General features: G+C 42.0%; 2 protein-coding genes and 1 pseudogene across 2 annotated transcripts; all 3 read left to right on the plus strand.

Annotated features, from left to right (window-relative positions):
* The first annotated feature begins 2,677 nt into the window (after positions 1-2,677).
* LOC108875493 (magnesium transporter protein 1) lies at positions 2,678-11,345 on the plus strand. The gene is made up of 10 exons (XM_018664466.2): positions 2,678-2,836; positions 5,192-5,361; positions 5,442-5,559; positions 6,784-6,924; positions 7,088-7,228; positions 7,738-7,827; positions 7,912-7,975; positions 8,594-8,668; positions 9,981-10,071; positions 10,181-11,345. The coding sequence occupies exons 1-10, from the start codon at positions 2,756-2,758 to the stop codon at positions 10,194-10,196; spliced, it is 987 nt and encodes a 328-aa protein (XP_018519982.1). The 5' UTR covers positions 2,678-2,755; the 3' UTR covers positions 10,197-11,345.
* A 2,228-nt stretch (positions 11,346-13,573) lies between these two features.
* Positions 13,574-17,832, plus strand: igbp1 (immunoglobulin (CD79A) binding protein 1). Its single transcript, XM_018664465.2, has 3 exons — positions 13,574-14,098; positions 16,263-16,595; positions 17,182-17,832. The coding sequence occupies exons 1-3, from the start codon at positions 13,619-13,621 to the stop codon at positions 17,452-17,454; spliced, it is 1,086 nt and encodes a 361-aa protein (XP_018519981.1). The 5' UTR covers positions 13,574-13,618; the 3' UTR covers positions 17,455-17,832.
* Positions 17,833-19,859: 2,027 nt separating this feature from the next.
* LOC127141591 (putative nuclease HARBI1) lies at positions 19,860-22,152 on the plus strand (annotated as a pseudogene).
* The last annotated feature ends 3,149 nt before the right edge of the window (positions 22,153-25,301 follow it).

The raw sequence follows: 25,301 nt of genomic DNA on the forward strand, positions 1-25,301 counted from the left end.
AGATCATTTTAATAAAATTTCAACTTAATTTCTGGCTCAGTGTCACTTTGGACAATAAATCAACATGTTTCTTACTATCTTATGTTTTTTTTATCTATTTGAAATAATGCTTGGTTTAGTCCTGCCTGACCGAACCATGCCTGGATATTACTGTCTCTTCTCTGTACTACAACAGTCTTCCTCTTCCCACCCCTTCTGCCACCTTTCTCTCAACTTGTACTTAATTATGGTCTTCATTGTTTTACCGAGGCATACTGCCATGTCAGTGTCATTCTAGTTTGTGCAGGTCCCAGTGTTGATCATGAGATGTAATACATAACACTGACTCAGTGAAAGTTAACAGGACGGTAATAGTCCCAAAACGTGTTGATCGCATCTCACGTTAGTGTGAGGTGCTCAGCTGAAACAATCCATTGTACACAGTACAGTGCAGAGACAAGAACTTATGTCTTCACAGATTCAGACTTCCTGGATAAATAACTCATACGCAACACACTGTCAAAACACTAATGACACATCTTTCCTAGCCAACAAGCTACAACCTGATTTTCATCCAAATGAGTGTCTCCTGAGCTGGAGAAACACTGGTCTCTGGGTGCAGCCAGCAGTGAGATGACTGCTCAGGGAACGTATATTAAATGTAACACTGAAAAGAGATACTACGAAATATTCAATAACTGAACTCTTATACTCTGCAGTGTCACACATCAGTGGTCTCCTGTTGGTTATACTACAACACTTAGTTTTAGAAAATGTCTTTGTTTTTAATGATAAAGTGTGGTGGCACCAAATTCATGTCAAACACAAGGGGAGCCCTGATGCCTTTGCAGTGCATCCTGCTGCCCTTTATTTCTGAGGTCATTGCTTCTTCTGAGCTAAGCGGCTATCTTCTGTTTTTTTATGTCTCCCCCATGTATCTGTTATTCTTCTTATATTAATGCATGGCCTTCAGATTCATCAGGACAGTCCTGTTGTTGTGTTTGTCAGTTAATACACCACACAGTAAGCAGAAGTTGAGTGCTGTGGTCACTAAGGTAGTGTTTTGCAACCTGGAGATAAGGCTGCGAAAAACTTCAAACCTTTGTCTGCTGTTTTCATCTCTGACTGAGTGACAGCTCTGAGCGTGTGTCAACGTACTGACATCCTTCCGTGTCTTAAGTTTTGAACAAATAGCAAACACCCTGTCCACATAGAGTGTTGAAGGACAGAAGAACACACTGGAGTAGTGCCTGGTCATGTTGACTGCATCATCTACATCTACATCATCTAATCATCTCTCTTCTCATCTCCACAATGATGGTGGAGTCTCCTCAAGACTCCACCATCATTAAATGGACTGTACTTATATAGCGCTTTTCTAGTCTTTTCGACCACTCAAAGCGCTTCACACTACAGATCACATTTACCCCATTCACACGCATTCATACAGCACTTGTTCTATATATATAAGTGCTTTCTAACACATCATTAGTGATCATAATCATTTCAATTCAAGACAAGACATTATTAATCATGATTCAATATAGTGTATGAATACTGTCCTGAGGAACACCACTGACAAACAACTCAGCTCAACAAACCAGACTACAGATCTTTAGATTCTGTTATTCTTATTATATCATTAAACTCTTCTTCCACATGGCTTTTCTATGTGAAATGAAAGACAAAGAATATAGTCTGATTCTGTATTTATCTTGACCTTCTTAATATGGTTAGGCATGGTTTTATCTTTTTTTTAAAGAATATTGAAATCTGTGTGACTTCTTTTTGTTAATAAAAAGGACAGACTGGCCAAAGAAATGCACCTGCCTCAGGTGAGTTCGCAAAGTGTGGTCCCATAAAACCCTGTGAACCCTGCAGCACATTTTCTCTGTGTGAAACACAGGCAGACTGATGGTTCACCTCTCAGGTCTCAGGACCAGGCACAGAGGAGATGACCATGGTTGGAAACACAGCAGCTGCTGTAAAAAATGTTGACATTAATAAACTTCTAATGAAACTGACCAATTTTCATAATCAGGTTTTACTTTTTTGGAAAATGGAGGACAGTGACTGTTAATGAAAAAAATGTATTTTACCCTGAGGGTGTAGTATAAAATAAAAGTGTATAGTGTAGTAGAAAGGTACAGGTTCATTCACAGACTGATAAATATCTTTATCAGTCTGTGAAGCTGTTCCCTGTGATCTGTCAGGTTCATTAGAGATAAGTCCAGTTTCATTTCTTTCATTAAATATTTCTCTGTCTGATCAGAGACACACTGTGTAGCTCAATGTGAATATAAAGGCTGGAATACAAAAATTTCTCCTGTCCTTCCCAAACGCTGTCCCATAGCCTTTTTCTAAAATTTTCACAAACACAAATCAGATGACCACCAGCATTTCTTTTGTTCACGGTGGTGCACTGGCTGGTTATCCTCTCAACAGTGTTAGTTGAAACATGTTCTCTTTCTGTGTGTAAATGGACAGAAACTTTCAAATTACTTTTAAAAGACTTTAAACTACACACAGTGGCAGGGTCAATAAAAAGCTTCTTGTTTCAGCTCTAATTACTTTGAGTTTTATGTTAAATGCCTCTTCTGGTTTTCACCTATTTTTTTTATTTTTTTATTTTTTATTGCTGTACCCTGTGTGAATAAAGTTTACTATAAAAAAAGCATGACCGGACTGTCAGATGGCTGTGATTGGCTGACAGCTGACCAATAGGGAGCTGACAGGAGGGTAGTGGTGTAGTGAGAGCTCTGAGCACTGTTGCAGAATGTTTGGAAAAGTTTTCATTTCGCTGTTTTTCATCTCGGTTTTCCACCATGAGCCCACCGACGCTCAGAAGAAGAAGGAGGTAACACGTTTTTATTAATGCTCTATTCACAAAGTTCATAAAGTCTGACTGAAAGTTGTCTTAAAGTTTATCTACCGCCCGTGACAGTGTGAGGAGCTAGGCTAACAGAAACGAGCAAACGACAGTCAGTAACCAGGGTTAAACTAACGACATGTGACACACTGATAACGACTCTGAAGCTCAGGGCTGCTGGTAAACTGGTGGAAACCGTGAGTCTGGGTCCGGTAAGTTCCCACGAACACCGGCAGCAGCCATGATAAAACTACAGCACTGCTACAGAGACCCGAGGTACACCTCGTCTCGCTGCCTATCAGAGCTCCTCTAACCTGGACTGCTCTCATCAACTTAACCCAACTAGGTTTAAATCACCTGCTCATTATTAGAGTTAACTGGCTGAGAGACAGAGTTATCCACTGTATAAAACTAGGGTTGCAGCTAAAACTTTCAACAGCTAAGCTGACTATTTAATAATCACATATAACATATGTTTCCTGCAGACTAAGGTTACATCAGTCCAACCTGAAGATTTTCACTCAGTGTCTACCTGTAAACCTGTGAGCCTCATCACACCGGAGCTCAATGTGAAACCCAGAGCAGTCGAACTGTCTGACTACAGAAGCACAGACTAGGATGTCGGATTCAGATGTGTGCAGCAGAACTTCCCATGATGCATTTCTCGAGCCCCTCAGATTTATCCTGTGGCCTGTCGTAGGGCTGAGCGATTTGTCGAAATCGAACCGCAGTCGCAATTTGAGCTAATGCAATTTGCAAATCGCAAAGACTGCGAGTATTTTTTCAATCGAGAGTCAGTGGACGGGTCGTTACACTTTTTTCCCCCAGCAGCCTCACAGTTCACACACACAGCACTGCAGCAATAGAGCGAAAGGCTATAAACTAAAACCAGATCTGGCCTCGAAATGACCAAACCACAAAACTAACTGTGGAGTTAGATACTTGATTTATTTTTATTATTTATTTTATTTATTATTTTTATTTAACTCCACAGTTCGTCCACTGAGGACAGAGCGACAGGGTGGTGCAGGCAGTGTGAGTCGCTACGATTCTCTCTGCTCTGGTGTCACGTTCTAATTGCTTCTAGCTGCACGACCGTCTCGAGAACGGACACAGCTAAAGCTGAAACTACCGGTGTTATGACGAGTTAAAACCGATTGGCAGTGTCAACAGGCCGGCAAGTGAGATAACTGAGCTGTGACCAAGAAACCAACAAGTCTGCAGTGTTTCCGCTATACATATTTTGTAGCGGCGGCTCACTGCGGGAAAATTATTGCCTCTGATATTATAAAGTTGCAGAGTACTCGGTTGAGCCGAGAAGGAGAGAGAGGAGAAAAAGACAGAAGAGTTTGTACATGTATTTTCTATTTTCTACTGGGACAAATCCTGTAGAGTTTTAATCAGCTGTGTCTGTGCCTGTCAGTCTCCTGTCATTCTCCCTCAGTGTATCAGCATCTGAAAAATCACCACAGGCAGCAGTTTGACCGATGTAAACTTACTGCAGAGAACGTAGTGCTCCTGTTTGTTCTGTGAGAATTGTTCTGTGGTTCATTTATTGTTAGAATAAATACATTTTGGATTCGTATATTTTCATTCTCATCCTTGGATTAGTACACAGAGCAGTTAATATTTCAATGATCTCTTATACTTCATCACGTTTTACATAAATATAATGAATCCTGGACTGAAGCTTGACTTTCAAAATTAAATTGCAAGTCAAATTGCAATTGCATTATCTGTCAGAAAAATTGCAATTACATTTTTTCCCAAAGTCGTCCATCCCTAACCTGTAGGAGGGGTCCTGACCCCTTGGTTGGAACCACTGACACAGGACAGAGGCAGGCAGCCTTTTCTCTTAACAGCAACATGCATACTTTCCAGTTCATTAGGATTATCACATGATTCAGGTTCAGACTCACTACCACACGTTCTTTACTCAGATATAACATCAACACATCAAAACCATAATACCGTTGGGAATGTGTTTCAGACTGCTGTTAGACTAAAGAACACGTCTGGTTTAGACATGGTCAGGTAACTGTAATATAATGTATGTTTGTAATGTTGAACTGTGTTAGTCAACTGTGGATTGGCCAGTTTTCTAAACAGTCTTAACATGCTTATATATTGTGTTGTTCTTATGTGTATGAATGAGTCGTGTGTTGCTTCAGATCAATACCTGAGGGATGAGTCAACTACTTTACAGAGCCTGTCTCAGTCTCATATCGGACTGTTTCTCTTTCTTTATCTAAGTCAGTGTATGAAGTGGGCAGTATGAGGATGGTACCCAGCTTCTCCTGTCTGTTGATAACACTAACACAGCAGCTGTTTTGGTGTCTGTAGACTCTGCTGTCAGAGAAGGTGACTCAGATGATGGAGTGGGCCTCCAAACGTTCAGTCGTCAGGATGAATGGAGATAAGTTTCGTCGCTTTGTCAAGGCTCCTCCCAGAAACTACTCAGTGGTCATCATGTTTACAGCCCTGCAGCCACAGAGGCAGTGTGGGGTCTGCAGGTAAGAGACAGGAGTAAACAGGAACAGGTGCTGCTGTTTTCATTTTAATGGAAGAATATAAATGTATGTTTTCATTTCAGACAAGCTGATGAGGAGTTCCAGGTGCTGGCTAACTCCTGGCGTTATTCCTCTGCCTTTACTAATAAAGTCTTCTTTGCATCTGTGGATTTTGATGAAGGATCAGACGTTTTTCAGATGGTGAGACAACTTTTTGCGCTGCAGATTTCTAAAAGTCTGCCATCTTTCCATTGACACCAGAAACAAGAAGCGTGTGTGAATGAGGCTCCAGCCAAACACTGGAGCATGGAAATGAAACAGTTATGCTTTTAAGTTGTGTGTTAGTTTTTACTCTGCGCCACACCAGAGATTTGACATGTTTCAACCCATTTCCTACAAATCATATGTAGTGTGCTGCTGCTGATGTTTTCCAAACTGAAAGCATGTTCACAAATCTGCAGTGTAAAACAAAGAAGGAAGCATGATAGACAGAACAGTGTTGTTTCCCCTGTAGCCAAACCTCACAGTTTGATCATTTCTGGTTTAAATAAATGATGCGGCAGCAAATTTAAGTGAGCTATCCCAAGAACAGCTGCTTCCACTTTTGTTCTGTCAGTGACATTTTGCTGGTGAGCCACACCTCCACAGTGCTGCTGGAAAACTCAAAGCTGTCAGACTTTCCTGCCACAACACATCCAACATCCTCTTTGAATAATATACAACTGACTGTGGGACACTATGCAAATATTGTTGGAAACCATGAAGGGGAAACAGTGATGCTGGTTATAGTTTCCTAATGCAGCTGCTTTATTTTAATGCAGGTATATTGTAGACAGAGTGTGTATGCTCTGTTCTATCAGTAGGATTAAAAAAAAAAATGCTGGCAGCACAGAGATGATGCAGAGTGTCTGAGATGTTGAGGAGTCAAAGCCCATCAATGACCTGGATAAAGGATGTGAATATGGAGCATGTATTCTGAATATGATAAATAGGCAGGGAAACATGCTCATACTCACAGGATGACATGGCACATACCACAATTTGACTGACAAAGAATGAAATAATGAAATAACAAATTGTTGGCAAGGAACAGTTTAGACTCTTGGACCTGTGGATGTCCAGAATCAGTCCTGGATGTCCTTGTCCAAAGTGACTTAACAATGACTGAGTTCAGACTCTGAGATGTTATCAACAAGTGGATGTACATCTCTCCTACACTAACAGCTGAGGTGCTTAGAGATTCTTTTGACAAAGGTTGAGGCAACTGAAAGGTTGATTAATCGTAACTGCTTTAAAATCTAAGAGTCACTGAAGTAAATAAAAAAAACAACTGATTCTAGTTACATACAAATTTTGAGTCTGTAAAAACCTACTGAACCCCTCTTCGACATGCATTGAATGTTTTGGCTGTATTTTGTGTTGCAGCTGAATATGAACTCTGCTCCAACCTTCCTCCACTTCCCATCCAAAGGGAAACCTCGCAGGTCTGATACCTATGAGCTGCAGGTCAGAGGCTTTGCAGCTGAGCAGCTGGCTCGATGGGTGGCAGACAGGACCGATGTGCAGGTAAAACACTTTACATTAATTGTGTCCAAGTGACCAGGGCCCCTAAATATGATCCTTGTCAGCTATGATGAAGTAAATCATCAGAATAAGTCTGCATTCTGAACTCAGATATTTGGATGTTAGGAGCCTCTGATGATTCCAGTCATGTTTGTGTGGTTTTCAGATCCGTGTCATTCGTCCTCCTAACTATGCCGGGCCTCTCCTGCTGGGCTTCCTTCTGGCTGTGATTGGAGGACTGGCATATCTAAGAAGACACAATCTGGAGTTTCTCTTTAACAAGAATGTCTGGGCTTTCTCTGCACTGGTAACAATAGCGAACACTCACACTTACACACACACACTAGGGAGAGACTAATTATCGGCTGGGCCGATTATCAGCACCGATATCCGATATTATGACGCATATCAGCATCTGCCTTTTTTTTTAATCTGACGGCCGATAAGAGATCAATTTAAAACTGGGTTATTTTGGCTCTGATGCAGCCACGCCTCTCTGTCTGCAGTCACTACTCTGTCTCCAGCATTGTCCCACCCACAGCACCATCTGATTGGTTACACACAGAGCCACGGCACGGGTAACAGCCAATCAGCAGTGAAAGCTGTGCATGCACAGTGCTCACCCACACGGCGGACAGGGGAAAAAGTTTTGCAGGGTGGAGAAGCTCCAGAGAGCAGATATATATTTCTTTATTTACTGTAGAAAACTTTAGGGAGCTATTTCTTTGTTTTCATTTAACTTTATAAGACATGCTGCTGAGCCTAGCAATGGATGTTTACACATTTAAACACATTTTTTGTCTCTGTGTGTTTCAGTGCTTTGTCCTGATCATGACTTCAGGCCAGATGTGGAACCACATCAGAGGACCTCCTTATGCACACAAGAACCCCAGCACTGGACAAGTGGTGAGTCAGACCCACAGAGTTTGCACTTTATCCTCAGTCACTGTATAAACTGTGAATGGTGTTTAACTGTCTTCTTGTTTTCAGAGTTACATCCACGGAAGCAGTCAGGCCCAGTTTGTGGCTGAGACACACATTGTCCTACTCTTCAGTATCCTTCAGCTGAATGTATACTCACACCTCTACAGACAGCACTGAATACCACCACTAAACCTCACATTCTCACCGTTTCACTTTTAAAATACACAGATAACAAGAAGCCCAAACAAAATTAGTCCTCAGTGATTATTATCCCCAAGTTAATTTCAGCCCCTTCTTTATTGACAGCAGTCAGCCAGGTGGAGTGGATCAGACTCTGAGTGTCAGTTCTACTCCTCCTCTGGCGTTGTTGTGTTGTTATTATTCCTCTGAGCTGGTGACAGCCGAGGTTGTGGCATTATGGTTCGACTGTCTCATTCTCATGGATGTAATATCTCTGTAACACCTCAAGGGAATTTCTTCAAATAAGGCACAAACATTCACTTGGACTCAAAGATGAATTGATGAGGTTTTAGTGGTTAATGGTCAAAGGTCACTGTGACTGCACAAGACATATTTCTGGCCATAGCGTTGTTGGTGGAGGCCTAGGTTCTCTAGGTTTCAACCCACTGTGTCTGACCCTGACAGTGTCACCTATTGTAGCTGTTTGAGTAGGTTTGACTGTGGAGTTCTCTGAGGGATGTCACTGCTTCACCTGCATCTCTGGTCTAAACCTTGACCTGACTGTCAGATGCTGCTATCACCATGGGAATCGTGCTGCTGTGTGAAGCTGCCACCTCAGACGTAGACATTGGAAAGAGGAAGAGTATGCACGAGTCCTCACTTACCAGAAATGGAGCTAAAGTTGAGCTGAGGCGATTGAGGCTTCAGCAGATATTTAGACTGATTAGTTGGATACCTTTCCAAGTGAATTCCCTCCCTCTGCTGCTCACTAGCAGGGAAGCAGTGTTGAAGAAACACAGGAGGAATTTAGTACTGAAGAGGTTTTACTAATTCAGCTTGATGAAGCCATATTTGCTTTGAGAGGAAGCACGTTCTGGCCAGTATGGACCAGTATGAACACAAACTGCTGATGGGCATCAGAGCACTCTGTCCATCACCTTTACTCACTTTATGAGCACTGTCTCCTTAGACCTTCATCAGGCTTCATTCATTAATACAGTGAGGAACAGTGATGACAGTGTGCAAGGTGTTTGCCTTTTGTTCTTCAATGGGTGCAAGAACCTTATAAAAGTCAACTCTAAAAAAACTGTGAACATGTCCTTAAACTACTCATGAATCAGCTGTCACCAAGGCTCCTCCCTCATGATGAATGACTATATCCCAGTTAGTAGTACAGTGCAGTGGTTCAGCTTTAGTCCTTTGGTCAAATTGTAAACTGACTGCCAGTCAAATCAATACAAACTCATGCCAAGCACTTTTCTGTCCATGGCATCCAATTGCTTCAGTTAAGTGTTGAACCCAGGAAATGCACAGTGCTGTATAATATCTGAGGGGGTAAGTAGGGTTTTGTTTGAATAACACTTAGATTAGACACAGACCTTTATTCCAGGTTTCTTCTGTTTTACAGTTCTATCTGATCATATTTGAGTCAGTAGCCTCTAAATGAGAAGTAATTGGAGATAATCAGTGAAAGAAAGTAGTAGTGTTGTAACAACACTAATATTAGGCTTGTATATATTTGAGTTTTGTAGTGACCTCCTGTGCAGGCATGAACACACAGGTCACAGACACACACCGGTGACAAGCAAAAACAACAAGTCAAGGACATGAAAACAATAAAACAAACAGATACACACTGATCAGTTCCAGCATTAAATCACTGACAGGTGAAGTGAATAACACTGATCATCTGGTTACAATCCAACGTTCTGCTGGGAAACTGGGGTCCTTCATTCATCTGGGTGTTACTTTGACACGTACCACCCACCTAAACATTGTTGTAGACCAAGCACACACACACACACACACACACACCCGACAAGGAGGAAGGAACACAACAATGAGCCCAAGGTGTTGACCTGGTCTCCATACTTTGAGGGGGGTGAGGGGGGGGACTCTTTATTGTTGTGTGAATATGAACTCTGTGTGTGTGTGTGTGTGTGTTTGTGTGTCAGTTATGTGTGTAGCAGGTATCGGTCTGGTGATGCTGTTCTTCAGCTGGCTGTTGTCCATCTTCAGAGCCAAGTACCACGGATACCCGTACAGGTAGAGCCACACACATTCATGTCTGTTAATTTTGTTTGACCTGCTGTGATTGCCTGACACAGAAAGCCTTATTTCCTGTTGGCAAAAAGTCTGGTTGTGTGTGTTTCAGCTTCCTGATGAGTTAGAGCTGACCACTTGAGAGGAGAAGTTGTGTCAACACACAGGGTGCTGTCCATGGCAGCGATGCCACATTACTGTTTGCTAAGCCATGATTTGTCCTCTTATGTGTTGAGTAAACAAACAGACACACACTGTGCCTTTACAACAACAGGACCCTCATCACCAGTGTGCATCCTAAACTGTCTTGTGCCAAAAGTTGTTTCTTATAATCTAAATGAAAATCTGAATTTGGTAATGATTGAGACACAAATTCCAGCTTTGCTAACTGTTTGGACCCAGGGGAGGTTCTGAGCTCAGTTTGGTTTGTTTAGCTGTTTATTTGTGTGTGTGTGTGTGAGAGAGAGAGAGAGAGAGAAAGAGAGAGAGAATTTGAAACAGGCTCTGCCACAGCTTCTCCAGCTCTTGAAATATCTGATAAAACCCTGTCAGAACCTGCAGTGTGGCTCTCACTGCTTCTCTCTGTACTCAACCACTGGTCAGTCTGATCACGTCTGCGCATGGACCCAGTATAGCAGAATGATTTATTGTCTCGTGACTTTAATACATCTGAGAGCAGTTTGAAGTTCTGTCATTCATCACTACTGAAGGTATAACAGCAATTCCTTACAGCATTGAAATGAGTATCTACTGCATAATGGATGTCTGTTTTTTAAACACCAGACCAGAGTGCACCCTCACACTCATGGTTTGCTGTGAACCTATTTTGAGTTAAATAGCATTAAGAGCTAATAAATAGAAGGATGGAAGTTGTAGAGTTTACTTTTTCCCTCCCTCCCCCATTTATTTTCAGCCTTTCAAATGAGAAAGTTGTAGTAAAATATGTTGAATGAAGAGTGAAAGGAAGTGGTGTTACCTCTGCTGTAATAAAGTTGTGTTCATCAAGTCACTTGACAGTGAATCAGAGCAGCAGTGAGCAGGTGTTAACATGGAGCAGGACCAGATGTCATGTCAACTTCAGTCTTGTAGACGGACAACTTTAATCCCAGAGCAAGATGAGATTTAATTCATCAGAAGAATATGTTTTTTTTTTTCTGTTGTATAAAATCTGTTGTGTTTAACTTTTAGGTGCTTTGAATGTTTGTGTTTATCTTATCAGGTTCCAGGAGAAAATATTTGATGTGATTATTTCTGATATTAAAGTGCCTTAACTGCCACTCAGTGTTGATCACCCTCTTTCTTTCAGTGTTTGGAGAAAGGCCTGTGGTTAGACACAAACTGTCACATATAATCTATATGACTTAACCATTTCAACATGAAGGTTGAATATTCTCTGTGATCTGGTGGCTTCCTCTCAGCACAGTCTGTGTATTGGTACTCAGTTAGTGCAGGCAGTGACTGCTCATAGTCTAGTGATAGCTAAACACCCCATCACTGTGTTGCACTGAACTCTATGTGTGAGCGTAAGTGTGTTATGAATATTCTGCAGATGGAAGACTGGTTTACTAGTTCTTCACCACATAGCCAGCTGGTGAGAAAATGTCTTCACCTTCATACAGAGAACCTTTGGACACAATACAGACTGCACTAGCAAAGGAAAACAGTTAATGGTCTTCACTGTTCATTTACCCTATCAAGGTTGCCCAGCAGTATTTTAACTCAATCCAGCAACTTGAAACAGGACCACCTGGGCCTGTAGATACAGGGCTATTCACATACTCATAGAACTGAAGCTATATCCAGGTAACTGGAGGCTCTGCTCATCCTCAAGTGCACCTATTGACAAGATTGTCTGCTCCCACACATCTAGAAATGTGCTGAGTTCTCAGGGAGAAGGCGATGATTCCCCCCTTTCTCTTCAGGTAGGCCACCTATGTGGTGTTGTCTGATCTCATGATGATAAGTTTGTTACACAACTGAGGAGCTAAATGGAGCAGCAGCTTCTGAATTATGATGAGTTTCAGAGGATTCATGTATGGAGCCCTGGCCATGTCCACCCTGTGACAGACTGACCAAATACCCCAGCCAGTCAGGGAAACATCTGTGAAAATCTGGACATGGTGAGGAACATTCCCCAGATGCACCTCCTCACGACGGTAACCAGGTGAGCCCCAGGTGACACTGCTCAGATTAAAGCAGGAATCTGGAGCCTGCATTGTTTGTCACTCAGCTGCACAAACCATCAAGATTTCTCTTGTGCAGCAGGCCTGCCACTGGGCCAGAGAGACAAAAATGAACAGAGACAGACTCTCAATGAATCCTCGATTGGTCGTATGCACTTGTGCAGAATGTTCTGTGGGCTTCTACTGGTGGTATTCCCTTTTGGAAAATGGACTCTGTGGATGGGCACTTGGCACATGGACTGGTGACAATGAAGTACGCCAGGAGGGACTCTGACCGCGTCACGTGTCCACACACTTGAAGGAAACAGCGGGGGTAAGACGTGTCCCCATGTAAAAAGGTATAACTCTTATTTTTTTTAAACTGGATCTTGTTTTCGGGTGTAAATAATCGATAAGGACAAAATTCTTTGGAATCGGTGCAGTATTGATCAACAGTGGAATAGGACCTAGTAACTACACCGAGAACAGCTGTTGTAATGTAAGCAGTGTAAACAGTGCACATGTCCACATCAAAGTAGTTCGCTAAAGTGTTTTCGTCTTGTCACTGACAGGCTCATATTGTTTTGATAATTATCTGACAGCATTGTGGATAGGATTTCTACAGAGATAGACCTTTTTATTGACCAGAACATCCCCTTTTGTCATTTAAGCAGAACACGGGAGCTGCCCAAACGTCACACAATAACACAAGTCAACTAACAGATGGAGGCAATGGTATTCCAGCAGCTCCTGTGTTCTGCTTGAAAAATATACTGTTAACTGAGTCTGATAGTGATTGCCGGGAACACTTTTCTTGATCAAGAAGTAGGCCTAATTCACCGATTCCAAAGATTTTTGTCCCTGTCAATCAGTTGCTATTTCAATTATGAACATTTTTTATTCGTCACACAACAGACTACTTAGTAATACTACTAATATGTATGTTAGTCACCCCAAACTTGGTGTGACAATATATAGTATAACTCATTCATTTGTTGTCAGTCAGATGAATTTGATTTTCTCACAGGTCATCTGATGCACAAAGCACAAAGTCATAAGTGAGGGAAAATAGTTTGCAGTTTTGGAGTAGGTCAATAATAGGTCTGCTCTCTCTTCTATCCCTCCTTCATCCAGTTAGTTAGTCTCAGTATAAAGCAAACACACCAAAAGTAAGAGCAGCATTAGAGAAATGATTCTGAAAGGAGAGCTATCATAGACTCCATATAAAATATAATAATAAGAAGAAACAAAATATTTAGTGTATGAAAACTATTTACTTAATAACCAAGTGTAGTTTCAATGGCCTGCAGTGGGCAGTAATTTCCTTTTAAGAACAGCGATGCAGAAAAATATCAGACGAAGTAGAGAACCCCGGAAACTATGACAAGATGGCGGAAAGTGAAAACAGCAGCGATATGAGACAGCCGTCAAATTCAGACGCTGGACCTCCTAAATTATCCGAGCTGCTGGATCGTGGGTGGAAGATATTTAAGGAGGTGGACTGTACAGATGAACCACTAGGTTCCAACAGCATCCAGGTGAGACTGAAACGCGGAATCGGTATGTTAGAAGAAGCGTCCAGAATGGTAGCTCAGCTCGACCTGTTCAGCCGTAACGAGGAGCTGGAGGAGGTCGCCACGGCGGACCTGAAGTACCTGCTGCTGCCCGCTCTCCTAGGAGCGCTTACCATGAAGCAGACCAGCAGGGGCAACCGTCTGGGCATAGTCCAGACAGCCCGGGCTTACTTCATGGACTTCCTGCGGAGATGTAAAGAGTATAACATATCACAGTTTGAGCTGCCAGCGTCGACGGATGAAGACACAAGCGGTTTCGACGAAGCTTCTGAAAATGGACTCTCTGCAGCCATGGTGAGTGGGTTTCAGAACAGACAAGACAGAGAGCCGCCTCAGTCCGGATCCACACCCTCATGGTCAGGTAGTCCTGTGCCAATACAGTGATACATCAGTGCAGTAGTTAGCACCACCATGTGCTCCCGTAGAGGCAGCAGCTGTTACAGTTACTGTCAGCAGGTAAACGAGTGTCGGTAGATACAGTAGTAACGTTAAAGTACCGACAGCAGCAGCAGCTCCATCAGTAGCAGATTGGCTGATGGTTTGGTTTCCTTGTTCCAGTGGCATATGCCGATTCTTGAGTGGAAACGTTATGCCACTGCTGGTTTTAGCTCCAGTTTGTACCTCTAGTATACATTCAGAGGTGAACGTGGGATGCTTAATGAAGATATTAAGGTACAGTTACTGGAGTAAATGTAGCTTGTTAGCATCCACCTGTGTTTGGATCAGGTTAGAGGGGAAACATCATCTCCATCTTATCCAACCAGCTCAGGCTCAGCTACAGAGCAATAACTCATGGCTTATTAATTCACTACAGATGTGCAACCAAACACTTAAACAGTTCAACTAGAGGGAAGCAGGTGAAATGTTAAAGTGGTTTTGGATTTGATCGGGGACATACACCTCAGCTGGACTCCCAGCTTGTTCCACTCTTATAAACCTCTTTTCAAGTAGACGAATGTAGACCGTTTAGATAGTTGCAAATTAGAGATAATATTGACTGAAGGTTACTCCAAATATTTATAATGGTATATATGGATGGACCTTTATAAAAGGTAATTTCATAAATATACTCAAGCCTTCAGCAAAATGTTCTGCTTTGTTTCTGTCTTACTGACATCAGACTGACTGCTGGCGGCTGCTCTGTGGGAACAGAAGCACAAATCATTTTCATATGTTTTGTAAAATTTTGTGAAAATCTCTAATAGAAGATTGGCTGAAAAAAACAACCTAGAGTTGATGAATTGATTGACCTTCAATATTAAAAGTCATTTTCTCCGTCGCATTAATAGTAGAGTAGTCATGTAGTTTATTTCCTCACTAAAAGTTAATGAAACACAGCCGTCCATAAGTGGTGTGACTTTGAACAACAAGAGAGTTCAGCTACACTTTGCTTTGTGAGCCTGTGCTGATACACACTGGCTCTTCAAGTGAAATGTTCTTTTCCTCCATTTTTTGAGTGTGTGAGTATGAGACCGGTATATTCACTTATTTCAAATGTTACATCAGTCTTTTCTTTAAGAAATTAAACACACAAACAGCAAACAAGACAAAAAGATAACATTGCTCCTATTCTAACTCAAATAGACGTTGGGTCATTTTGCAGCTTCACATAATTAGCTCCATATCATGTGAAATAGTTACTATACTGTAAAGAGCTTTGAGTGAAATGCTAACGTCAGCACTGTTGTTCAGACAAAAGCGCAGTGAAATCCTACAAATAGAACCACAGACAGACAGACAGAAGTTAGTAAACATCACAACAAAAGCGGGCAAGACAGAGAACAGGCCACAGACGTATCCTCATCTGGACTTGGGATCCAGTCCAGGTTATGTGTGTGGTTAGAAGCCTATGTGTTTGGAGGAAGATGTGATGTGATGATATAACTGGATGGTCACTGTAGAGGATGGAGTTTATGCTGCTGTTGGACAGAAAGGTATCTATTATTCTGTCTACCCTCATACATATAAACATGGACAAGATATTACAAACAGTTCTCAGTTCAGTGCAGTACATTTCCACAGCACCACAAAGTCACCAAACAGATCATACAGTGAATCATCAACTCTCTAAAAGAAAAATACTACAGCTTTGATGAAGGTAGTGTTCATTAAGGGGCTGATGTATTAGACTGGGTTAAATTCAGCTGGATGTACCTAATAAAAACTGAGTGTACACAGGGGTGTATGAGTAATGGAAAGCAGTTGCGTAGACAACCTAGGATCAGCTCATATTGTTCTCTCTCACTTTGCTGTGCTGCATCAGAGGTGTAGTAAAATCTCTGCTGCTCCACCACTGATTCATTCTTCCCAACAGAAAGCCCTGAACATGTCCTCATATCAGTCTTTAGATAATCTTTTACAAGTGATCTTCACTGCTTTCAAATAAAAACATTTTTATTGGGAAGAACAGGCAGACGTTTGATTCAGTACCAACTGTGATGTGTGCTTCTTTTTCCAGTCTGCCCCCTGCCCGTCAGACCTGGTTGCCATGGCAGCACAGAGACAAGCTAAGGTCGAGCGGTACCGTCAGAAGAAGGAGCTGGAAGCCAGATTGTCGGACGTACAGAGAGCTGTGGACAGCGGAAAGGCTGATGATGAAGTCAGCAGAGATTTTTACCTTCTGAACATCCGGAGGTGGGTCACTGTGTGTCTGGAGGAAATAGAGAGCATTGATCAGGAGGTGGAGATACTTAAGAAGATGGATGTTCTGAAGCATAGTGCTGCCAAGCAGCCGGCACAGCCAGTCCGGCCTCCCATGAAACCATTCATCCTCACCAAGGATGCTTTACAGGTAAGACTGTGTACAAGACAGTGTAGAGGCTAAACCAGCCTCTACACACTTTTAAGGCTGATTAACTCACTACAGACTGACTGACAACTCTCACTAGCCTAGCAATATAACAAGGCTACAAACAACCCATAATGCAACACTCTGTAGAAGACTGTAGTTACACTGGTACTCACTCCATTCAAAAGTGTAATGAATGAACATGTCTGATCCTGAAATATAAGACAACCCTGATTTTTATTAATCCCAAATTTTAGTTTAAAAAAAGTCAGGGCCAATGTGGTATCATTCTCTCTAGAGTGGTAGAAGACTCTCAGCATAGTTTTTTTCTATACTGCTTGTTGCTATAAGTCTTGTAATGTTAGGGAGACCCTGCTATCCAAACCAAAGATCAGACAGGCTACAAACAAGGCCAGAGCAGACAGTCAGGCTGACACGCCTTTTTAGAAAGCTCAAGACCTCAGGATGAGGGGATGACTGATTGGGATAGTAGGAGACCCTGAACAGGGCAGTTCTCTGAGACGTGGCAGGGACCACATCAGTGTTACAGAAGGTCATGAGTGACAGATTGTGTTTGTTTTGTCCACAGGCTCAGGTTTTTGGGGCTGGTTACCCCAGTCTTCCCACCATGACTGTAGATGACTGGTATGAACAGCACAGGAAACATGGAGCCCTGCCTGACCAGGGGATCCCAAGGAAGGTCGCTGTGGAGGATGAAAGTGATGCAAAAGAGAGGGAAGAAGAGGAAAAAGAGAAAAAGGCTGAACAGGATGATGAGGAGTCTCTGCTGAAAGCCAGAAACTGGGATGACTGGAAGGACACTCATCGCAGAGGTTATGGAAATCGCCAGAACATGGGCTAACTGATCCCAGCACAGTGTGTGTCCACCAGCCCTGCTCTGTCTTCATTTCTAATACAGGACACTCTTCACAGCTCTGATCCCCAAAGCCATGGGTATGAGAGGGAAACATACCACAGCATCACCTGACCACCCTGCTCACTTCACTGATTGGTTTCTGTGCAGGTTGACACTACAGCTGATTTCTTCATGTTACATTTGCTGTTGTCAGTCATTTACAGTACAGCAGTCCTGTGTGGTGTCATGTGTCCAACTGAGTCTTAATAAAAATTTACAGTATGGCTGGACTAAATGGAGCCCAGTCATGATGCCCTTGTTTCTGCTCTGCAGTGTGTATTCTTCCAACACTGTCGCTGGACAATAAAGACTGATCAAACCCTGTGCACTGTCACAACACCAACTTCTATTCTTTGGTAAAGTAACACAAGTTGTTAGGCCTTACAAACTTAAATTATCAGCATTTAATCTCTGCCAACAATAATAATAAAGCTGGCCTCATGTTTGAACAAATATGGATCCTGGTAACTTTGCGTATTAATCTTGATTCATTATGAAGAGAGAAACTCCTGTTACCTTGTGTTCTTCAGTCAGGGAATGCAGGAAAACCACCCTTGCTGTTTACTTCATCCTTTAAATGGTATATGATGTGCGATCAGAAGTTCCGAGGCTGAAACTGTAACAAGCATTGTACCTGACTTAAACTTGACTTAAAACCATCTCCTCCAAAGTAATCACTATGTGACCCAGACCTCCTGCCACGCTTGGAACAGTCAGATTCTGTACCTATGTGAAGCACCTTCTGCGACTTGTGTTGGATGTCCTCCACTGTGTCAGAACGGCGACCCTTCAGCCTGAATTTCATAAGGGGAAGAGAAAGAAGTTGCAAGCCAAATCCAGAGTGTGTGAGCTGGTGTGTTGTCATGATGGAGCACCTGACTGCCAAAACACCACAGAGCAGAGGCCTGTACTATGAAGCAGGATATGCAGTTAGCAAGGTAATTTCAGGTTTAACTCTGAGTTTTCAGTCTTACGATGGTGGTTCATGTTGTAAATCACCATGGTGATGATGGTGATGATGACGACGATGATGACGTAATCCATTTTACTTTTGAGCCGGTTTTTCAAAGCAACATGGGATTGGATCAATCTGATCCAGATAGAAAATCTTCAGGATCACCAAATCTGGATAACCAGCGCTCAAATAGGATAGGAAATCACAATGTAGAATGATAGATATGTAAAGAGCAACAAGTAGAATAGCCAGTGTGGGGTCGATACAAGTTTATTTTTATTTGAAACGAAAACACACACACACAAAAAACACCCTCTTCCAGCAGTCCTCTCATCTGAGACCTACAACAAATAAATAAAACAACATTACTCACAAACAGTGTACATTGAGGATATTTAGAACAAGTTTCAAATATAGATGTATTTAAGTCAATAAAAAGGCTTAATGTCAAGTACTCAACAACAATTTCAGAGTTCTTCATCTGATGTGGAGAGACCAGCTTGTCTGAGCTTGGCCTTTAGGAGGCGGATCTTAAGTCTGGCCTTGGTTTGCTGTAGTTTGGTGAGAGTCAGTTGTTCCTCTGCCAGAGGAATCTGTACTTCTGCCCTTTCAGTCTCTTTTTGCAGAAGTGCCTTGTTATCATCATTGTTTAATGAAGGACGCTTCAAGCCTTTCCTCTGAGTTCCTGTGGCAACTACTGCTGGCTCTACCAGTGAGGATCCAGCTTCTTCCTCAGTAACAGAGCTGAGATTCAAAATAAATGTGCTCTCTGGATCAGCCTCAGGAGGAACTGGACTCTCCTCCTCAATCCCAGACTCGCCATCCCCTACAACACCTTGAATACCATGCAGAGCTTGCGACTTCTCACCTCCAATGATGTCGAGGACCACATCTGTGTAATCTCCCCTCTTAAAGGGCTTGTTGCCTCTTTGCGGGTTTTTGGCTTTAGCATGGTCCTTTGTTGCCCTGGCCTTAAGATTCTTCCATCGAAACTTTATTTGGTCTGTGGTCCTCCTCTGGCCAGACCCTACGGCATTCACATCTTCAGTGATTAAAATCCAAACATCATTTTTCTTTTTGTTGGTATCTCCACCCTTAGCAGAATTAAAACTTCCCACTAGACTTAGACTTAGACAGACTTTTATTGTCATTCAGTATGCAGCAAGTGTATACAGAACGAAATTTCGTTTGCATAGGCCTCAGTTTTTACAGTTTCCAGCATAGTGCAAATGTGTGTGCAAAAAATTCTGCAAGCAGAATGGAAATAAATATACTTAAATCTTAAATATGTACAACAGGATTTGCAGCAGTATAGATTAAATATTAAATATTTAAATATGAGTCAAGCAGCACTGAGTATATACAGACGGAAGTGAATTTTTAGGTGTTTAAAAGTCTGATGGCTTGGGGGTCAAAGCTGTTGTAGAACCTGGTGGTCCTGCACCGAATACTGCGGAACCTCTTTCCAGAGGCCAGCAGGGTAAGCAGTCCATGATGGGGGTGAGAGGAGTCACTGCAGATCTTCCTGGCCCGAGACACACAGCAGTTCTGTGCAATGTCCTGGATGGAGGAGAGAGAAGTCCCGATGATTCTCACTGCTGTCCTCACCACTCTCCTCACATCCTTCCAGTCAGAGGCGCTACAGCCTCCACACCACACAGAGATACAGTTTGTCAAGATGCTCTCTATGGTGCTTCTGTAGAATGTGGTGAGGATGGGTGGGGGCAGGTAGGCTCTTCTCATCCTCCGTAGGAAGTACATCCGCTGCTGTGCCCTCTTCACCAGTGATACAGTGTTTACACTATTGTGTCATAATGGCACCTAACACCCTCTAGTAGTGTGTTGGTTTTGGCAGCAGTGAAATTACAGCTTCTTGAGTCCATGGTTCCATTGCTTTACTATAGTGAACATTGTTCATCATTTATAGGCCTTGGGTCCGATTGCCTCAATTGAACACAAGCCAAAACTAATCAGTGATAATGGGTGTGTTTGAAAAGACCAATTACACAGCCATTTAAATTAGCCTTTCTCAGAGGATTCACAGAGAGACAGTGAAATGGTAGGTGTTGTCCACCACCACTTTGTGAGGAGAGGATACCGTCAAAGGGTGTATGTTGAGCCTACCAAACCACTGGAGCAATACACCACTGAGGAGCTGTATGCCCGGTTTCGCTTTGGGAAGGCTGATATCGAGTACCTTGTGAACCTTCTCTGGCCAAAACTACAACACAGAACCCAAAGGAGTCACGGTCTGTCTGTGAAAGACCAGATCTTCATTGCTCTACGATTTTATGCATGTTGCTCTTTATACCAAGTTATTGGTGACTATATGGGAGTGGCGAAATCAGCTGTGTGTGATGTGGTGAAAGATGTGTCAATCGCACTGGCCAGCCTGGTCAATGAATTTGTTTCTTTCCAACCAGATTGCCCAGGCCAAGCGCAGCTTTTTCCTTTTGGGAAATATGCCCAATATTATTGGAGCAATCAACTGCACACATGTGCATATACAAGCACCTTGTGAAAATGAATGGGAGTTTGTAAACAGATGCTGACTTCATCATCACCAACTATGTTGTCAAGTGGCCTGGGTCTGTCCATGATGCACGCATCCTGAGGGAGAGCGCTCTATATAGAGACCTCCAAACCAACCGACCAGATGAATAATATTAGGAGACGGTGCCTCCTACTCCTACCATGGCTGATGACCCCTTTTCTGACAGCAAATACACCGACACAGGCACACTGTGTGTTCTTCCCTCAAGCACATTACTGCCCAGGCTGTGCTTCTCTCTCTCTCTCTGCTACTGTCTCTTACTGCAGGGTTCTGCCTCCAGAGCTGGAGAGTCTCCTGCTGCTCCCATGATCCAGCTCAACCCATGATGCAACAATAATTAAAACATTTACTAGTGTTATTGATAGTGTTAGTGCTATTAATGTACCATTGTTTGTCATTATTATTCCTTTAGCTGTAATAATAATTATTACTATTATTATTATTATTATTACTACTACTATTTACATTTTGACCTAGTCTGTGTATCTGCAATGCAATCTTTCTCCTACCCCATTCCCCCACCCCCCTCTCTTTCTGTCTAAACCCAACCGGTCGAGGCAGATGGCTGCCCACCTTGAGTCCGGTTCTGCTCGAGGTTTCTGCCTCTTAAAAGGAAGTTTTTCCTTGCCACAGTCGCCTAGTGCTGCTCATGGTGGGATCTGTTGGGTTTTTCTCTGTAAATCTTATAAGATAAAGAGTTTGGTCTAGACCTGCTCTATATGTACAGCGTCTCGAGATAACTTCTGTTGTGAATTGGCGCTATATAAATAAAATTTGACTTGACTTGACTTTAACACTGCTCATTGCAGAGTAAGATGTGTAATTGAGTGTTTAAATGGAGTTCTTAAGAGGCGATTTGCATGCCTTAACTACCTGGGAGCGGAACCACAGAAAGCCTGCAACATAACCCTTGCCTGTATTGTCCTGCACAACATCGCTACCAAGTGCAGTGTCCCTCTCTGTGCTGACAATGATGCACCTGAGCCCCTTGGAGACCCTGACCAACCTCCTGCATTCTGCCAGACAAGCAAACAGGACGTGCAACAAGGGACACAATAGTTAGACACTATTTAGCCTATTGCTGAAGGAGCTGCTCAGTGCTGTCAGACTGTCCTGCATGGGGTGGAGCTCATTGTCCATCCTCCTCCCTCCCACCACCTCCACAGGGTCAAGAGGGCACCCCAGAACAGAGCTGGCTTTCTTGATCAGCTTGTCCAGTCTCTTCCTGTCCACTGCCCCAGCAGACCACTCCATAGAAGATGGCTGATAACATGACAGTGTCATAAAAAGTCCTGAGGAGTGCCCCTGCACTCCAAAGGACCTGAGTCTCCTCAGCAGGTAGAGTCTACTCTGACCCTAATTATAAAGTGCAGTGGTGTTGTCTGTCCAGTCCAGTCTATTGTTCAGCTGAACACCCAGGTACTTATAAGATGTCACCATCTCAATGTCTCTTCCCTGGATGTTCACTGGTGTTGGGAGGAATGTCTGCTCCTGCAGAAATCCACCACCAATTCTTTGGTCTTCCCAGCATTGATTTGGAGGCAGTTCTGCAGGCACCAGTCCACAAAGTCCTGTGTCAGTTCTCTGTACTCCCTGTCATCCTCATTTGTGATGAGGCCGACAACTGCAGAGTCATCAGAGAACTTTTGCAGGTGGCAGTGAGGTGAGTTGTACTGGAAGTCTGCAGTGTAGAGGGTGAAGAGGAATGGAGCCAGGACCGTTCCCTGCGGGGCCCCGTGCTGCAGACCACCATGTCAGACATGCAAATATAGTATTATTTGATACAATTCTAAAGTTTCATTATATTTTGGGCCTGAAATCCACACTGAATCCACCCTTCTGATAGGATCAGTATATTCCAGAGTTTTTGGATCAAAGTGATCCCAATCCTACTAAAAAGTTCTTTTGAAAAACTCATTTTCAAGATTTGATCCAATCCGTTATCTAAAATCCGAGCAGATTACTTTTGAAAAAACGGGCTCAGAGGATCAGATCAAAACCTAACAGCCCAACTACTGACCAATCAGATGTTAACAATCTCAATGAATTCTTTGTGAATGTTGGACCTACTTTAGCAGGAAAAATACCTGATACAGAAACACCTGAGGGATGGAAGGAAAATTTTATAGATAGGAATCTAAGTTCAATGTTTATTACAACAGTGGAGGAAAAAGAAGTTATATAGATACTGTTGCTAAATGTAAAAACAAGAAATCCACAGACTGTGATGATATTGACATGTCTGTAGTGAAAAGGGTAATTGAGGGTATTTCAAAACCACTTACATAAATCTGTAACTTATTATTCAAGACGAACATTTCCAAACAGGATGAACACTGCAAAAGCTATACCTCTGACAAATCTGGGAACAGACACCAATTCACAAATTACAGACCTGTTTCTCTGCTTCCACAATTTTCCAAAATTCTTGAAAAGCTTTTCAATAACTGGCTGGATAATTTCATAAATAAACACTAACTACTCTCTGATTGTCGGTATGGTTTCAGGACAAATAGATCTACATCATTGGCACTAATAGATTCAGTTGAGGAAATAAGTTCTATGGATCAGAAACAGCACATATTTGGAATATTTGTGGATGTTAAAAAAAAAGCTTTTGATACAATATTCACTAAACTGGAGCGATATGGCATCAGGGGTTTAGTTCTGCAGTGGGTGAGGAGCTATGTGAGTGGCAGAAAGCAATTTGTGAGGTTGGACAATTACTGTTCAAAGGTTGGCATTACATGTGGTGTCCCTCAGGGGTCAGTGTTGGGACCTAAATTATGTATTCTTTACATTAATGACTTTTGATGCCAAGTATCAAAAATATTACAATCAGTTTTTTTTTTACTGATGACACAAATCTTTTTTGATCTGGTACTGATTTACAAAAACAAATGTTTGATGTCACGACAGAATTGAGTTAATTAAAATTATGGTTTACTGTTATCAAATTATCATTAAACATGAGTAAGACAAAAATAATGTATTTTGGTAACTGGAGAGGTGATATGCAGATAATAATTTCATGGATGGCATGGATATTGAAAAAGGGAAGGGAAATCAGAATTGTTGGGGTGATAATGGATGATCAAATTAGCTGGAAATGTACAAAAAAGAGTTTCAAAGAGCATTGCAGTACTAAACAGAGTAAAACATGTTTTGGCTCACAGAGCAATCACATTCTATACTGTTCACTAGTTCTTCCAATCTCATTTACTGTGCAGAGGTTTGGGGCAATAATTCTAAAACTAGGTTATACTCAGTAATCATACTTCAAAAGAAAGCAATATGATACATTCATAAGGCTGGATATTGAGGTCATACTAACTCACTAGTGTTATGTTACCTGTCACCAGGTAACATTCAGAAATGATTCATGGGGAGTTATAATTTAAGGGGAAACCTGAACTTCAAATCCTTGTACAGGTGTACAACAAAAAGAAGTTTTTGTGTTTCAGTTTGTGGAATTAAACTGTGGAATGGTTTGAACAGCGAGTTAAGAGAATGCACAAACATTAAACTATTTAAAATGAAACATAAAGAAATGGTTTATCTGAAGTATAAAAGTGAGGACTGTGTTTAAGATCACCAGCTGTTCACTGGTATCTTGTCACTAATTGTCCATGTTCACATTTTGTATGTTCACAGACCTATATATATATATATACACTTATTATATTACACTGTATTTAACATTACATTTATAGTAGAAGTTTACATTCATCAAACAGGACTATTAATCAGGACGCCAAGTACACAAATATATGAATTATACTGAAATGTGGAAAGGGGGTGGGAATATATAAGTTTAGATTTCCTCCCACTCCTTTTCGAAACATGGAAATGGAACTGTTATGTGTTTTGATGTTGGTTTTTCTTTTGTGCTTTCATGACTGTCTGTGGTGGAATGCCCACCTGCTTTATTTTCTTTTTTGTTTTTGTTTTCACATGTTCGAAATAAACAACAACAAAGATCACTGGAAAACTAACGTCGTCATTTCTGCAGGATCCAAACATGGACAAGAGTTTCCAATAAAGTGACAAATGATAAAGATCAATAGATATTTTTATAGCTCTGTTCCAGTCTTTCCATATGTCTACAACAGAGCTTCTAACACACGGAGAGAGTTTATCAAAGTAAATGATCACATACTGACTGTTGAGATGCTTTTATCCTCACACTGCTGAATATTTCCCATGATTCTAAATGAACACTTCAGTCAGCTCGACCTCAGACGTGAACTCTCTCCTCTCTGCTTTGGCAGCAGAAACAGTCTG

The sequence above is a fragment of the Lates calcarifer genome, unplaced genomic scaffold (assembly GCF_001640805.2).
Source record: "Lates calcarifer isolate ASB-BC8 unplaced genomic scaffold, TLL_Latcal_v3 _unitig_5673_quiver_385, whole genome shotgun sequence".
NCBI lineage: Eukaryota > Metazoa > Chordata > Actinopteri > Centropomidae > Lates > Lates calcarifer.

Bases quoted from the DNA above. Each gene is read 5' to 3' on its own strand.
- LOC108875493 (XM_018664466.2), top strand. From the start codon at position 2,756: ATGTTTGGAAAAGTTTTCATTTCGCTGTTTTTCATCTCGGTTTTCCAC. The intron at 6,925-7,087 runs GTAAAACACTTT...TGTGGTTTTCAG, and splicing joins CAGACAGGACCGATGTGCAG to ATCCGTGTCATTCGTCCTCC. The intron at 7,229-7,737 runs GTAACAATAGCG...TGTGTGTTTCAG, and splicing joins TCTGGGCTTTCTCTGCACTG to TGCTTTGTCCTGATCATGAC.
- igbp1 (XM_018664465.2), top strand. From the start codon at position 13,619: ATGGCGGAAAGTGAAAACAGCAGCGATATGAGACAGCCGTCAAATTCA. The intron at 14,099-16,262 runs GTGAGTGGGTTT...TTCTTTTTCCAG, and splicing joins ATGGACTCTCTGCAGCCATG to TCTGCCCCCTGCCCGTCAGA. The intron at 16,596-17,181 runs GTAAGACTGTGT...TTTTGTCCACAG, and splicing joins TCACCAAGGATGCTTTACAG to GCTCAGGTTTTTGGGGCTGG.